The sequence below is a fragment of the Ambystoma mexicanum genome, chromosome 8, assembly GCF_040938575.1.
Source record: "Ambystoma mexicanum isolate Mex_15411 chromosome 8, UKY_AmexF1_1, whole genome shotgun sequence".
Classification (NCBI taxonomy): Eukaryota; Metazoa; Chordata; class Amphibia; order Caudata; family Ambystomatidae; genus Ambystoma; species Ambystoma mexicanum.
The window spans coordinates 1,595,151,946-1,595,170,007 of NC_090929.1; the positions used below are offsets into that span (position 1 = coordinate 1,595,151,946).

Consider the following 18,062-nt stretch of genomic DNA (forward strand, 5'->3'; position numbering starts at 1 on the left):
AGGGATCCAGAATGCCCTAGCTAACAAAATCTCAGGGCTCCAAACTAAAATCAACAACAAACGACAACAACTCACTCTCGATCCCACCTCCTTCCCCACGCCCCCTCCACCTACTGCCACTAATTCAGGCTTCACCTTCAAAAAGGTATCCATATTGGAGGTTCAGAAAATTATAGCATCCCTCAAACCATCGAATTGCAAGGGGGACAGCTGCCCCGCACAGATCATAAAAGATGCAGCTAGGGATCTCTCCCCATTTATCACCAAATTAATAAACCTGTCCTTCGCCAACAACATGGTCCCCAGCAATCTGAAACAGTCCTGGGTCCTACCGCTACTAAAAAAAACTACTCTCAACCCTGACATCCCCACGAATTACAGACCCATTACCACCGTCCCATTCCTACTAAAAATCTTGGATAGAGTGGCTTATTTACAAATCCAGGACTACCTTGAGGCCAATCACCTACTAGGAACTCGCCAATCTGGCTTCAGACCACAACACGGGACAGAAACGGCCCTTGTTGATCTCAAATGCCAGATAGACGAACTCAAAGACAAAAACAAGGCTGCCATCCTTCTACTCCTTGACCTCTCCGCTGCCTTTGACCTGGTCGACCATAAAATCCTGTGCAACCATTTATCTCTGGCAGCACACTTCTCCCACTCTGCAGTCACATGGATCCAATCTTTCCTGGACAACAGAACCATGCGGGTCTTCTCCCCCCTAGCAGCGGCTGACCCCATCCCCATCACCTGCGGTGTCCCACAAGGATCCTGTGTCTCACCTACCCTTTACAATATTTTCACCAAGCCCTTATTCGACAAGCTGGACAATCTGGGTGTCACCTATACTAACTACGCAGATGACACCCAGATACTCCTCACCTTATCAGGCAACTACAACAAGGACGCCAAATGGATCAATGAAGTCTTTTCCATCATTCAGGCATGGATGGCCACACATGGCCTATGCCTGAATGATGACAAGACTGAATTGCTTCTTGTCGGCTCACCGAACACTATCAGTAAACTCTGTCCCGGCTACACTAGCTTCACTATTGACGGTAACACCATACCCATTGCCAAGAGCGTAAAAACCCTCGGCTTCTACCTAGACACGAACATCAACCTAGCTAAACAAATCAACATGACCGCCTCAGCCACTGCCTACACCGGTAAACTTATCAGGGCCTGCAGACCACTGATCTCCCCTAGCAACTGTCTCATCCTAGCCAGAGCACTCATTCAATCTAAACTGGATTACTGTAATAGCCTCTATGTAGGTGCCAACAAAACAGTAATCAATAAATTGCAAGTTTTACAAAATAACGCACTCCGTGCCGCCCTCAATATTCCTAGAAGGGAACACATCTCCGCCACCAGAACTGCCTGCAAATGGTTGTCCATCCAACAGAAAATTGATTTGAAAACCATATGCCTTACTTACAAAGCCCTCAATCATCTTGCCCCACCCTACCTCTCGAACAAATTTACACTAAGACAGAACACTAGAACCACCAGATCGTCCAACTCATTACAACTAACAGTTCCCAAATACTCCCTCAAAAGAGCCGGAGGATCCAGCTTCCCAACCTTGGCATCACAGCTCTGGAATTCCATCCCACTGGATATTAAATCCACACCTACTTTCCAACCTTTCAGAACCAAGGTCATTTCCTGGTTAACCAACAAATAACTGTCCTACCACATATGTATGCACTCCGAATGTCCAATTTTATGTATATTGTTTGAATACTATTATCTATGCCCTATCAACACTGTACTATTGTCTTTTACCTGTAACCTGATGTTCAAAGCGCATATATACCCCCGGGTCAAGAGCGCTATATAAATAAATAAACAAATAAACAAACAAACAAACAAACAAATTTATCGTCAGAGGGACACGGTTCACAGAAAACAAATGGCATGATGAGACGATTGCGTGTAAAGTAGAGGCGCTGCGAGGACTTACTGAGGAGAACTTTCAATGGGTCAAAGAAACATGCACGCCGGTCTGTCCCGACACATCGCAAAGCTCACATGGGTCACAGCTCTCGAGAAACCCCATCAAAACACAGAAAGAAAGTGAACATGAACTTTATTTCCATGGCGAGGGAAAGGTGCAAATGTGCTTAAACAGAAAATGCAACACGGCACAGCAGCATTCATGGACATGTATTGGATATGTGGCAAACAAGCATACCTGCATCTCCCACCATCATGGAGGGGTACCTGTGCCCTGGCCACACTGCACTCCGCGCTAATGGTGATTCCAGAAAGTCATATCCAAGGGGGGAGGGGGGGCGGGAAATTCAGCTGACATATCGGCAGCACCCCAACCAGCAACAGCAGAGCCTTCCACATACGACATTCTGTCTGAAAATGAACTACAAGACAGGGTGTCTCGCAAATGACGATCATCCAACTATAGCTCCAGCAAGTCATCAGACCTCCTGGCTGAGATTCCAGACAAATATAAGCTTTTCAACTCGGCTGAAATGTTTTTTGCCTCCCTCCTGGTGCCAGGACTTCAGGCGCGAACAAACGCCAAATGGCTGCAGATCGTGCGCTGGGAGCTGATCCAACTGGCCAATGACACTGAAGAAGGGTTCAACGTTATAAAAGTATAACTTCGCGCCTTACGCTTAATGACAATGCGGAACCGGTACGTCCTGGACCTCCTCACAGCAATGGACGGTGGGGTTTGCCGAAAAATAGGGAGTGCCTTCTGCACATTCGTACCTTCTAAAGATGCAGACAATGGGACTCTCTCCCATGTCATCTCGGCTGTACACAGTTTGGGGAAAGGAATGCGGAAAGAAGGAGGAATAGAGCCGAGCAACTGGTTTGATGACATCTTCATTGGATACCCTCCTGGCTCAGTGTGACGATTAACATTTTTGTCCCGCTCATCGTTTTTGTGCTGCTATTTTTCTGTGTGTGCCAGGTTGGCATTCGATGTTGTGCAAAAAATCAATGCCTAGTTCAGCAATGATGGTAACAATGGGCAAACCGACAATGGTAGCAAATGTAAGAGACACCCAAATAAAAACTGAAGAAACAAACCCCCCCAACCCACACCCCCTACCCCCCACCCCATTCTCTTGATGTACCAGAAGTGTGACCCTGCTGTGCAACCCACCTCAGAATGCCCCCAATAAACCCAGACCTCTGTCTCAGTATATAATGCCCTAAAACTAACATATGTCATTACACCCCCCCCCCACTTGCCTTGATGTACTAAGAACCACCCAATCGCCTAAGTTATCACAAAGGACAAGCCCTCTACACCTTGGACCCCATAAAAGTCCCAATGAAAGATGTTACCTCATGCATGCAATTTATAGGTTTTCTAGATTTATTCAAAGGTATACTAATGATGGTTGTTTAATATATGTAGAATGGTAGTTTCTCATGCCAGCTTAGTTAGTGTCAACTCTATCTCGCCGTGACCCAACCCTCACCCCTCCCGGACACATGCAGCTGGATCTCGTGACGCTCATCATCCCGCCATCTGGGGAACCAATCCAGAAGAAGCAGCGCCTACATTGCTATAGGTGTCTTTTCCTTCCAGCCAATCCCGCACTGTTGTAGCACCCTATGTTAGTTGCATCATCTAGGACGCTCTTTTCCTTTATAATTGTCTAATTGTAATGTTTGCCAGAGTGCTCTCGAGGCAGCAGAGTTCTATGGATGCCAACTTTATTTAAACTTAATAAATCTTGCAACCTGTTCTCCTGGTCTCATTCCCCACTGGGGTTTGTTGCATTTTGTTATTATGCATGAGTAAGTCGGGGAGTGAGCCTTTACAGAACCTAAGATTATAGGTAACTAAAATATTAACAGCAATAACCACAAAGGGAGATGCAACTTTCTTCTCCCTCCCTTTTGCATAATGCTGCCTGTCCTTGTCCACATCCCATTGTTGTCCAGCTAGGTTTTGGGTAAACATATAAAATTATATAAATAACCAAGTTCCAAAGCACTCCCAAGCGCTGTGAAGTTGCATCCATTATTATGGGCTATGATAATATATGCTACTATGGCCTCCATTTCATTGCTCAATTAATCTACATTGAAAGGAGGAGAGGCTTTTAAGACTGCACTCTTCTGGATTCCTCCGAGACCACCACAGCCACTCCAACTGTGCACAGGCTCTTCTCACCAGTCTCTAAGACAATCAACAGTAACCACCTTTACATGGTGTCAAACTCGATCCAGTATATGTTTTGCAGAAACGTGCACATGTTGTAGTGTTTTGGGCCTACCACCAAGGAAGGCAGATACCAAAGTACTGCCCTTAGAGTCAGAGAAGCTCTCAGCACTCCACTCACACCGTTGTAAATCCTAGTTGTATTTCCACTGCTTAAACACTCAAAATGTAAACGAATTCTATGCTATTTGCACTCTTCCACATTATGAAAAATATTCCAGGCAATCCTATTATATTGCTGCATGGACCACACTGCCGCTGATCAGAAATTGAAATGCATGCATTAGTGTTACAACACCAAAACAAATGCTTGATCTGAAACACCAACAGGGTTTAGGAAAAGCCCCTTGTTCTCAGCTTCAGCGGTGGTAAGGTTCCAGGGCGGAGTTACAGGAGACAGCGACAGTCTGATCTCCTTACAGCAATCTCTAGTAATACGGATCAGCCATTATTTTATTTTTCCAACACTATTTATTGGTTTTTTAAATCAATACAAAAAGAAAAAATACAGCACATTCATAACATCAGTAAATACATGTTAAGTACATAGTTCTTGCAACCTCAAATAATCTAATCAATACCATAACCATATTTACATTATCTAATATTGTCCACTATAACTAATCTATACTACGATAATCTTACACATTACACAACCAGACCATACACCTTTGACAAACGTTGGGAGACAACAAATTGACATTTCATATTAGTCCCCTCTCATTTCACATCCTATCTTCCACCAATTAGTCCTACAATTCTAGCCTCAATCGAACAGTTCATTGAATGGCCCCCATACCTCTGAGTAAGAGTCCTCTCGCATTGTTTTTTTTTTTAGCATGACTTTCTCGTAACTAGACAGTGTTTGCACGTCCGACAGCCATCCCTCCACTTCTGGCTTTTTTCCTCGACTTCCATACCCTTAGAATCTGCTTCGCCGCCACCACAAGTAGTCTGTTGATCCATCCACTGTACTCTTGAGCCACTCCACATCTCCCATTATAACAGAATTATTGAATATGCGGTTCTTGGTAGCGCAACTCCCAGTGTTACATTCAATATGCTCAACACATAATTCCAAAAACCAACCACTCTCGGACATTCCCATAGCATGTGTAATAAAGGACCCCCATTACAGCCACAGCCCCAACACAGATCATCATACGTCATACCCAAGCTGGCCATCCGTGCAGGGCTACAGTATAAGCGGCACAATCCTTTGACACACATTGTGAATTCAAATCCATCTTTGAGTGTGTCCCAACTCTCCCCAGATTGTCCCACTCCTTCACAGATATATTCTTGCCTCACTTATTCACCCATGCCTGCCGTAAATTTCTCCCATGCATTAACACAAAAATCATCCAACGGCATAATTTTCAGATCTGTCGATACCATACATGGAGAGGACTGAAAACTAAATTAGAGAGGGAGTCCCATCTTTACCACCTGGGCGGAAGCTCTACCTTATAATGGGTAGTGAAAACTCTGTGGTGACCGCTTCATATTTCGACCTGAAGATTATGTCATTCAAGACGCGAGAGAGACTGGACGTGATATAACAAAAGGCTCGTCTTTGATTGCAGTTTCGCAATTTACTCCCTATTAACAGAACGGTATACAAGTTCGAGGCGGAGGGTCTGTGTATTCGAACTATAATAAGCGAGGTTGATGTTCTGAAGCCCGCAATCTCGCTTTACTCCAGAGAGGTAGATGAAGGAGACTAGAGACTCCGACCACCCGCTACAGGTGATTTATCTCTACATATAGAGGGATTATCTACCCAAGAGAAGAAATGTCTTGCTATATTCAAGGCTACTTCTTCAATTCCCTCCACAGAACGAACCAGCTACAACTGTTACTGTATGAAGAGATCTACAGCCCCACTGTTTTACAAGTAGCTGTAGCAGTTATATAGCTATCTACATTACTAGTAGATCTTGTAATTGTTTTTATAGAATTATTAGTGACACTACTCCTGACGAAGGTCCCTTTAATAACAGAGGACTGAAACATGTTGAGCAAATGACAATGGTTTATATGTTTTCTCCATTGATAACACTCACAGGTCAACCAATTGATGAAGATGTTCAAGAGATATTAATCTGAGCCTCTCTAGCTATATTGATCCACGATCAATTAGGATCGAAGCCAATTTCAAAAGGCAGTGTTTCACATTTTTCGATTTGTATTTTTTTATACAGTGTTTTATAAATGTTGAAGTTTTAATAACTTGTATTTTTATGATTCAATAAATTATGATTGATTATTTTCTGAACAGTTATGCGTTTAATGTTGATAACTGTTGAATAGAGCTTTCTATCTTCCGTTTATTTAGAGGACTGAATAACGCCACAGATCATTGGTCACTCCCTCATGGGGCCATCTAACTTTCCCTGTCTTTCCGCAAGGAGAGACTTCAATTCTATGTAACGCCCATGTTCTCTTTTCACTAGTCAAAAATGTCTTCTGAGTAACTCAAAAGGTATTATCTGACCATCCTTCCACACATCACAAACCCTAAAAATACCTTTCTTAACCCATCTCCGCCAGCACAGTGTTCTTTCCAATCTGCAGCCCCATATTATGCCACAACGAAGCATCACTATGAATCCAAATATTCTTTCCTTTCTGTTCTCAAAGCTGCTTCAGTTGTTCCTATAGTACACAATTGTGTGTTCAGATTGGGCATCTTCACAATTGTATACACATCTTGCAGGTTATATGGTGGTAACTTCCCTTTATCGTATTTCACAACGGCATGTCATCAACTCTCCCATCAAAATATACCGCTGACTTCAATACGAACCCTCTAAAATAATTTTCCAAGTTGGGGTATCCAAAGCCCCCATCTTGCACTGCCCGTATCAAAACATACCAAGGAATCCTAGGTCTCTTGCCTACACCCCAAAGAAATTTCTCGAACACTGTCAATGCGCTTAATCTTCGTAAACCTTAGTGGGATAGACTGAATAATAAATAACTTTTGGGCAAAAGCACCATCTTTATTGCATGAATCTTCGCCCAGACACCAAGTACCAGCCAATCCCATTTTAACACATCCTTTTGGTATACCTCCATTATCTTAGTTACATTCAATTCCACCATCTTTTTCAGATCACAAACCAGATGGATCCCCAAATACTTCACAGTTCCTGTATCCCACGAGTTCAAATCGCTTCTTGATTGGGTAACATTCAGAGAAAAAAGACCACCAACTTCTCCCAATTAATCTTGTTCCCAGACAGGCGTCCCACCTCCTCAAACATACTTTTGAATGTATTTTGCCCCTCCTTTGGGTTAGACATGATTGTCATGTCATCCGCATAACATATCACTTTAATTTCCCCTTCCCCTATTTTGAGTCCCAGTATACTTTCATGTCTGATATAAGCCATCAGGGGCTCGAGTGCCAGATTAAAAAGATAGGCGACAGTGCACAACCCTGTCTGGTCCCCCTAGTCAAGGGCAAGGAAGCAGAAGGTTCTCAGTTTACCCATATTTTTGCACTAATACCCAAGTGTAAGGCTTTAATGGTTCTCAGAAAGGCATCCCCAAATCCCATCTTCTTGTTCTGAACCTCATTTTTGGGAAGACCTATTATATATATATATATATATAATAGTTCTGATGTGGTCATAACCATGCCGCAAACGTATAAACCCAAGCTGAAAATGCCACATTAGTCCACCAATGTACATGTCCAACCTATTAGTCAATAATATTCTAGCGAATATTTGTGTGCACATTTAACAATATTGGCCTGTAATTCTCACATTTTGTATGATCCCTACCTGGTTTTGGGATTACTGAGATACATGCCTTTCGCATTGTTGGGCACATAACCCCTTCTGTCATGAAAACATTATACAGGCTACATAGTAATGGAGCTAATTCGGGACCTAGAGCCCGGTAGAACTCTGGCAACCCATCTAGGCCGGGTGATTTATCTACATTAAGTTGATTCATTGGCCTGAATATCTCCTCCTCGTTGATTGGTTGATGAATATTTATAGCTTGTTCCGGAGTTAATTTTGGCAAATTTATCGTCCTGAAGAACTCTTCTAAACTGTCTGATGCCGGAAATTGGGTTTCTGTATACAAAGATTCATAAAAGATCCTAATACTTTCACATATTTCCTCCCTCTTAAACTTAGACACTTCCTGTTCATTCACTACTTTTCGAACAAAGGCTTTATCAACTAAGCCCTTCAACTTGTTGGCAAGCAATCTACCACCCTCATCTCCCTGCTCCCAATATTTCTGCCTCATGAAAAAATAGACCTTTCTCACTCTATGTCCATTTCACTCCTCAAGGATGCACACGCTCCATCCATCCCTACCTGGTCTTCACTGCTTCTTGACAATTGGAATTTCTTCTACCACTTTTCTAACTTACTCTTCAGATGTTTCAATTCCATCATCCCCATTTTCCTTGTACGGGCTGTAATATTCATTAATTCTCCCCAGATTGCCACTTTGAAACAATCCCAGACCACTAGCTCAGTGGCTGTGCCTTTATTTATTTCATAGAAAGTCTTAACAAAAGATTTTAAGGATGTCAGAACTTCCTGATCCTTTAATATATATATATGTCTTTAGGCGCCATCTTGACATAGTTGATCACACCTCCCTCAATTCCAGTTTTAGTGTTATCAAAGAATAGTCCAATATGCCTCTTTCCAATATCTTAGCATTAGTAGCCTTTTCTCAGAAATCAAGAAATAATCAATTCTGGAATAAATCATGAACTGGTGGAAAAGAAAGAATACTCCCTCTCCCCAGGACGTAAAGATCTCCATATAGCCACTAAATGAAGACTATGCAAAAGTTCAACCGCTTTGCTTGTACTTTCCGTCGTATATCAGCACAGCGCTGAACAGTCTAGCTTGTGATTAAAAACACAATTAAAATCACCCCCAATATAATGTGCTCCCCACACATATCCCGGAACAGAGATGTTATTTAAATTTCTTTTTTAAAAACGTACCTGTAGTGCAGGGGCCTTATATGGATCCTATTGTAATTACATTCCCCAAGAGCACTCTTCCTTCATTATCCATAATCACCCTCTCCACACTCATATTCAACCCTTTGCGGAACACTATTCCTACTCCTTTTGATTTGGCAACATAACAGTTTAAGATTATCTTACTATACAATGTATTGTTCAGCAGATTCTTCGATTCGTCTAACAAATGGGTCTCTTGCAAAAAGACAACATCTGCCTTTTCCCTCTTTAATCTCATTAATACTTCCCTTCTTTTCCTGGGATTGTTCAGTCCTTTCACATTCCATGAACAAAATGTCAATTCATTCATCTAGCGATCAGTTCCCCTTGCTTATTCCCAATCTTGTCATTAATATGTACAACAGACTATTTCACAACAATCCTATAATACACATTTGTAGTCATCCTCGTATAAGCCTTGATTGGAGTGAAATCAGGGCTAAATGCTTCCATCTAGTAATCCACTAATGACGTGATAGAGATCTGCATCTTAAACAAACATCCAAGTAACATCCTACTAATACACACATAAAACAAATCAGGAATAACTTCATCCCAACTCAACACAGAGCAATTTTGAGCCCCAATATTTACATTGTAATTGTAGTTCTTAACATTATCCCCCTCCTTGGTCTGCGTCTAAAAACTTGTTAATACTATAAAGTTAGCACCTACCCTCACCTGTATTTTTATTTTATTCCTCCTTTGCCCTCATTAAACTCTGTTCCCATCTAGCCCTGCCACCTCAACCAGGCAACAGTCACTAACTCCTTATAACTCTGTTATGCACCAGGCCCTTTATTAACCTTTGGATACCCAGCACGGTTTCAATAACATTCAAGAACCAACTATAGTTAAAATGATATAAGTTTCATCCTTGGCAATCTCTTTTCCTACCCACCACACCACTAAATAAAATATCAATTAAGGCACTTTATTATAATAGCTATACACATGTTAATTAAGTTCCCTCCGCCCCTCACGTCCCGTAATTCCCCAAGTAATCTTCCCCAGTGCCAAAGGCAGCAGAACCCAACATATACACACACACACACCACCTACTAGTTCCTTTCACTAAACAGTATACGCTCTGCAACATTCATATTCCCATTTAATTATCCACTGCTCCTGCTTCCCTTAGGAAACTTTAGTGCTAAATAATCTTTCATACTTTTGCCCCTCCTTGCAAGTTACCCTTTCAAAGGATTCTTTACTTACACCCATAACATGCAAGGACAAAACCATAATTAATACCAACAAACTCCATGTTTTTCCGTATTAATATATTTGACCAGCTAACCAGTTAAAATTTGTAAAACATAAGCATGGGGTCATACTCCATCTCTATTATGGAATAAGTGGCCATACAGGTCGCTGCCAAGTAAATCAGAACTCTTCACTGACAACTACACTTGTAAAACTCCATAACCATTTTCCCCCAATCAAGGGCATTATGAATATGAAAATAGCCTATATAATAATAATCCCTCTTTCCCTCTTGTCACTTTAACAGAAGCAATGAGCGCGCCAACCATAAGTTTGCAATCAAGTCAGCATGCCATTCTGCCACCATAATACACAGAACTAAACAATGTAATCATCGGGCTATGCGGCATGTCTATATTCTGATAGTTCTCTCCGATTCCATTCCACTCTGCATACAATAGCGACAATAAGCAGTATTCATCCCCATATGCTAAGTCACATACACAAACGTATGTTGGCTGAAGTCCACTCCACCGGCTCATCATATACAATGCTGAAAGTGAAATGGGCACGAGATAGATCCCTCTTTTATGGTGCACATAGATCCACATCAGAGGCCACTATGCCAGAAGAGAATCTTGCCTTCCACTTCTGCCAGGAAATGGGTGAATCACCTACCCCACGTAGAGACCTAGCAAGAGTTTTTATAAAGCGGAATGCGAGGCACCTGCGTAATCTGATGTGAAGCCCAATGCCATGCCCTAATCCAAATTAAGTAATTCCTTATTGGGGCTGCCTCCTGAGGTAATATGCACAAGCAGCTGAGAGGAGATGAAAAGGCCAGAGTGGAGGTCGGCAGTGTCAGGTCTATTTTGACAGATACACCAAAGCACCAAGACAAGGACATGGTTGCAGGATGGACCAATACCGCACATAAACAGTCATGGCCATTACTGGAATATGCAGACAGCATTCTGAAGCAGTTCCGCCGGCAAGCCCGCTCACCGCACAACACTCCCTCTTCAAGTGGGATCCTCCAAACAGCAGCGCGATAATCCTTGTTTGCCGCACAGAGCTCTGCAGCATATCTTCATGCCGGCAACACGTTGTGGCCCAGCACAGTCCGTCGCCACGTCTTCCTATCCTCCCTCATCAGCCACAAACGATGGAAACCCAGGTAGACGTCTGAATTAACGTAGCACATGCCTCGGACTAGGGCCTTTCTTCTAGCTCTCCAAATACACGGAATAAATTTTTTTAAAAAAACTGAACCGAAATTCTGCACACATTGAACTGCTATCATCACCATCACACCAAACTCTAGGCTGCAGCTACCATCAGGCAATTACATCAGCTGCACACATCTGGAGCACCCACGCACCCTACAACACTTACTCTCTCTACTGACCTGGACTGCGGTCCACGAGGGCGTTCAACCTATCAGCGATTTGAGGTCATACCAATGATATAGCTCTTTATAAATGCCAAACATAACATAACATTAATGATCAAATAAATAAAATAAGGAAACAAATCAACAAACATTAGGTCAACCAAACCAATCAATCCACCATATGTCCAAAAAGCCAAAATCTTTCTCTGCTTCTTAGTTGGCAAGGTCCTTTGCGAAGTAGTTGCCTCCATATGCTCCTGATCTTCCTACAAATCAAAGGCTTCAGCATTCTTGCTTTCATTAAATGTAAACAATTGACCATCCATGACAACGTGAAATATGACAGGATTTACCATATAGTACTTTAGGTTTTTAGCTTTTGCCTTCTCTTTTGCTGTATTAAATTCTTTACTTTTATGCAGCACATCACGGCTCAGGTCCCAAAAAATCATGACTGTGTCCCCCCCCAACCCCATGAAAGGTTGCCCAGTTCACATGCTTTCTTTAGGATCATTTCCTTAACTGGGAACCTCAAAAACTTGATCACAAAATGTCTTGGTCTCTGAGCGATCGCCGGCTTTGGCCCTAAACTTCTACGCGCCATTTCCAACCTTACCTTTGGGTCCAACTTGAGCATAGTAATCAAAGTTTCTTCTAGGAAGTCCATAGGGTTGCCTTTGTCAATGTTTTCTGGAAAGCCAGAAATTCTAACGTTGTTTCTTCTACAGAAATGTTCCTGCTCTGATATTATCAAGGTTAGCCTATCATTCCTGATTTGCAGGTCCCTTATCTGGTTCGCCATCTTCAAGACTATTATCCATTTCCGATAAGTGAGTTTCAACTCTGTTGACACTTGATGTTATCTCCACATATTCTCCTCAGCTTTGGACACCTTCTCCTTGATCTCAGCAACATCCGGGGTCACTTTAGTTAGCAACTCCAATATCTTATCCTCTGTCTTCGCTCCACCCCCTTTGTCTCTTGGCAGGCTGGGTTGAATCAATTGTATTTGTATCAGCGATTATAGGTGAGGATTCAATTCAGGCACAAGAGCTCAGCACTCAGGCTGCCATCCCCGGAGCGGACAGTTCTAGAATAGAATATGCAAGGTCCTTCATTTTTTATTTAGACACAAATACAGAGGCAAGAACATATTGAACTGAATATGCCAAATGGAGAAGTCTATTAGGGAATGTGGTATGGTCGAGAGAATGGTAGGGAATGTGTTGAGTGCCAGAATTGTGACAAAGCGTTGAAGACTCACAGGCAAGAATTCTCACCAGTACCATTATCTTTGAGCGTTTGGTCTCGGGTTGCGGTGGATATTTTAGGGCCATATGAGATTTTGGGGAAAGAGTGGGTTCTTGATAGTGTTGGTTGACTATTTCTCAAGATGGCCGGAGGCAAAGTGGGTCAGGAATGTCACAAGTGCTGAGATTATCACATTTCTTTTACACGTTTTCAGGAGAGAGAGGGTATCCGGTGGAGGTGATGAGTAATAATGACATGCAATTCAGGAGCATGGAGATGACTAGTTATACTGAGAAGAAAGGGCTTAAGTGGAAGTTCACGTCCTTGTATAGGGCACACAGTACCAATAGGCGTGGTAGAGGAGGCAGTGAGAAATGGTGGATGCGGTCAAGACATTTCTTGGAATGTGCGAGCATCCCCTAATGGAGTGACTGAAGTATTGCCTGGATGCGGTTTATTACGCGGTCATACTAACTCAGGGAGTACTCCCCCTCCCCACCCCCCAATGAATGCGGCACAATATAAAGCGCTAATTGTAAGTTTCACTTTTAAGGCCTCCAACGCGTCTCGCACCCAACCCCAACAAATACCCAGTGCCACAATGGATTAGGAACCAGGCCGGTGTGTAGTAATAAAGTAAATTAATTAATGTAAACCAAATTTGACTCACATCAGCCACCAATGCCGTGGAAACACAAGAAAAAAAACTGACTTCCATAATGGCACCAACACAGAGATAATACCGAGATATGCAGACACAATTTCCCTTTCCCACAGCTTTCTTTACAAATCACCCAACAATACAGAAAAAGAACAATTCAAGATACACAGCAATTGCTGATTTGGTTATAATAATTTTCTCCCAGCAACCCCCACCCTCCAAACATCGATTAGACTTGACCCCTCTGAATTAAAAGGCCAGTGGCAGAGAGTGGGGACACATTGGGAAAACCGTTTTTGGATTCTGATAAAATGCACTCTTTGGCAAAGGGATTCAAGGGGCAAAATCGTTTTTTTACTTATTACCACAGATGCAATATGAGGGAACGAAAAGCAATGGGAAAAATTGTTTAGCCACACCTAAAAGGAACAGGTAGGGCTTTGTGGTTTTGGTCAGAGCACAATGGGAACAAAGGGGCACTTTTTTTGCAACCTGCACACTCACGTGCAAACAGGGTTTTGGGATTCATTCTTTTGGCAAATCTTTATGTCTATACCAGCTCAAAACACACTCGGAAGAGCTTGTTAGTTTTGAATGCCAACAAAACACATCCCGTGATTTTTATAGGGGAATTAATCGATTTACTTTAGGTAAATATGCTAAGGATCTACCGCCACCCCCTCTGGCCCTACCTCCACTCTCTACCCCCAACCCACCCTACCTCCACTCTTTCTACCCCAATCCAAGCAACCCACCCTACCCCCACGCCCTCTACTGCACCCACAAAACCCAAAAACACACACCCTACCCCAACTCCCACTACCTCTCCCATCCTACCCCGACTTTTTGTACCCATTCATCCCACCCCACTCTCCCTACCCCCAGCCACCCCGATTACCTCACCCACAATCTCTGCCCCTACCCACCCATCCTACCACAACTCCCTCTACCCCCACCTGGCCACCCTACCACCACTCTTCCCGCACCCAACCTCCAATCTCTCTACCCCCACTCTCTCTATCCCCACCCACTCTCTCCTTCATCCTCCCCTACCCGCACTACTGCACCCACACCCCACACTCTACACACCCACCCTACCTTGCACCCAAACACCCTACCCCCACTCCTACTACCTCCCCCACCCTAACCCGACTTTCTGTACCAATTCATCCCACCCCCACTCTCCCTTCCCACCAGCCACCCTCTCTACCCCACCCAATCTACCCACATAATCTCTGCCCCCCACCTGCCCACCCTAACTCCACACCCTACACCCCCCAACACACTTCCACTCTCCCTCTCTCTACCCCCCCATCCACCATATCTACTCTCTAACCCCATCCACCATCTCTCCCCTCTACCCCACCCACCATCTCTAGTCTAAACCACCACCCACACTTCTACTCACTCTACCTCACCCATCCTATCCCCACTCTGTACCCCAGTCGCCCACCCCACTCACCCTACCCCCAGCCACCCTCTTTACCCCACCCACTCTACCCACATAATCTCTGCCCTTACCAACCCCAACCTACCCCCCCACCCACCCTACACGCTCTACCAACACTCACCCACCTACCTCCACTGCCTCTACAACCACCCACCCTACCTCCACTCGCTCTCCCCTTACCCAAACTCCACTCTCTCCTCCCACCCACCCTAAAAAACAGAGCAGAGAGTTTCAAGTTGCACGTTTCTAGCCAGGCATTACCGTCACTTGTCCAATGGCATGATCACTTGTCCAATGGCATGAATGTCCATTCTCCACTTGCATAGAAGGAACTATTTCTTATTTGTCAAATGTTAATGATCATTTGCCAGTTGCAAGTGCACTTTGTGGCCTGCAAGTATTCCAAGTTCAAAGGGAAAAAGAAAACTACACATTCTATTTTTAGGGGCACACAGAAATCCTCCACCACATCCTGCATTTCCACCTCTTCTTTCTACCAAAGTCTGCTCTGCCAGCCTGGCAAGCTCAAGTCCCTTATTGTCCAGCTTTTCAAGAGGAGCTAAACCTGCTCACTGGAACCTGAACTAATTGCTTGATCATGCACAGATTTATATTTAAAACCCAAGAAGCAGTAGGCTGTTGGGTATTGCTTTTTAATAAGAAAAGAAGCAATGACCATATGCATCATGGGCTTTTAAACCGAGAAACCCACAAAGAGCAAACTGCAAGTTGCAAATACAAATCCACTTCACTCCATATTTAAAGCCACGCAACCTGAGATGCATGTCGATCCTTTTCTGTGGCGAGCTAGCACGTTTCAAACATTATTATATTGACCACATTATTTCTTCTGCACCATTACTGAAAAGGTTAAGGATGAATCCTGCGACAAAAGTTTGGGTTGGAGTTTACCTCAGCTAATATGAAAAAAGTAGGTTTTCTTTGGACTGACATAGTATTAAAATAATACAATATTAAAGTGAAGGATGACCCAAAGTCTTCCACAGAGGGTTCATTTTCTTAATGTTGATTGAGTAGTAATCAATGTACTAATGGGCTTACCCGGCTTTGAGGAGTACAGGCGTAGCAGCATCGCCCCACAAAGGGCCTCTTCCTGCTCATCAGTGCCTCCTTCCATTGCAGAGTAGCTGATCGGAACACAGTAGGGCTGGAGGTACGATCCCCCTAGAAATAAACCCAAAACATTATCAGCATTGTGTAAAAAGGACACTTTGTTGAGATGCAAATAGTCAAAGGCAAGATGTAAAATACACAGGTTTTATGAACAGGATATGTGCAATGCCATACGTTCAGCTCCTGTATGCCTCTCCTACCCTAGACTGTACACACTTGAGAGGCACGCTAGAGGTGGAACAGGGGTCAGGCACAGGCTGCCCAACACTAGGATATTCAACAATATTGAATATGAAAAGGGAGTGCACAGTGGACAATCCTCCATCATGCATACTGTTGTATCCGGCCTTAGTGGTTAGAATGCTGTGGCCCAAGGATGTTATCCTATTGTGATGCGTGTGGAATCTAGAATGTGGGAAAAGCAAGAATTTGCAAGAGAGATCACCATTTCGAGGAGAATGAAGTTATACCTGGTGTTTTCCAGTGCGGCCCCAAAGCTCCACAGTTTTGTGTAAATTGCTTCACATGACCTTAGTTAACGCCCCGCCCCACTCAGCACTACTGGTCATTTTAGGGCCTACCACAGCCTGGCTGTATTGTGTCATTTCATGTGTTCCACTAGAAGCTGTGGACTTGGTAACAGGGGATTAGGATTCCAGAGTTTGCTGGCATGTGAATGACATCACTGGTGTTTGTCTGGACAGCCTGTCTGACTACGGTGACAAAACTCTCACATAACAGGGGCAGTTTAGTGCCCAGGGATTACCCCATGGTGGAGGGCCCATTGCTAGAAGACATTCAGTGGCAGAATTAGAGGACCCATGACAGGATTTCACAGTGGAGACTGGAAGGTCAGTGTGGATTGAGGGAGGTGACTGAACACAGATCATCAGTTTGGTTACAGGAAAAGGAAGAACTGGATATAATCGGAGGGATAGTGGCCTTTTTCCCGTGAAAGCTGGAGATCTCCAGCACCAAACCACAATGATAGACTTCTTGATCATATTTCTCACTGCCTCACAAATAAGTCCTAAAGGAAGACCGCCTGTGGGGTAGAGCAGGTGGAGGCCTGCGTGGGACTTTAGTGACAATGAGCTGCGGGTTAAGACCTGAGACTGGCAGTTGAGGGGCAGTGGACGGTAAGGGGGGGGGGGGGGGGGGGGGGGAAATAATAATAATCAGAGGGTGGGGAGGGGGTACTACAGCTCCCACAATACTGCCTCATGTATTTGTTCTCCAGAGTGAGGGTTCTACAGTGTGCCAAGAAAGCACTCTTATTTATGTTCATCTGGTGCGGGTCCTACAGTCCTCCAATTATTCCCTCCTGTTAGGATCAAGAATTGGGGGATGATGCCTACAGCATCAAATGCCCATGAAATTAAGTTATGTAATTTATTTTAGTTGGAGGTTTGAGTGTAATTGATTTGGCATCCCCCAGAAGGAAAGCAGACAGTAACATAAATGCCCAATGCTTCCTCAGGACTGAAAAAGTGCCATCTCAGGTGGCCCAATGTACTGATTTTAAGTGCCAAAAAGCTATTTCACTGGAGCTTTACTGGTTCCCCAACACAGTATTTACTGAGGTGCTCTGGTCTGCGGGCATACGGGTAGTGAGAAAAGAAGTTCCAGTGAAGACGTTTTGTAGCAATCGCAAAGCTTCTATTAGAAAGGGCCATAACCTTCCGACTTCAATGACATAGGCCCAAGTGACCCTATTAACCAAACCTGGTAAAGATC

General features: G+C 43.7%; 1 protein-coding gene across 4 annotated transcripts in view; it reads right to left on the bottom strand.

Annotated features, from left to right (window-relative positions):
* GPAM (glycerol-3-phosphate acyltransferase, mitochondrial) overlaps nt 1–18,062 on the bottom strand; it is a 727,629-nt gene that overhangs the window by 586,325 nt on the left and 123,242 nt on the right. For all 4 annotated transcript variants that reach the window (XM_069611788.1, XM_069611787.1, XM_069611786.1 and 1 more), the window contains exon 3: nt 16,254–16,376. In XM_069611788.1, the coding sequence (XP_069467889.1) occupies nt 16,254–16,376 (123 nt within the window). The remainder of the gene's footprint in view (nt 1–16,253; nt 16,377–18,062) is intronic.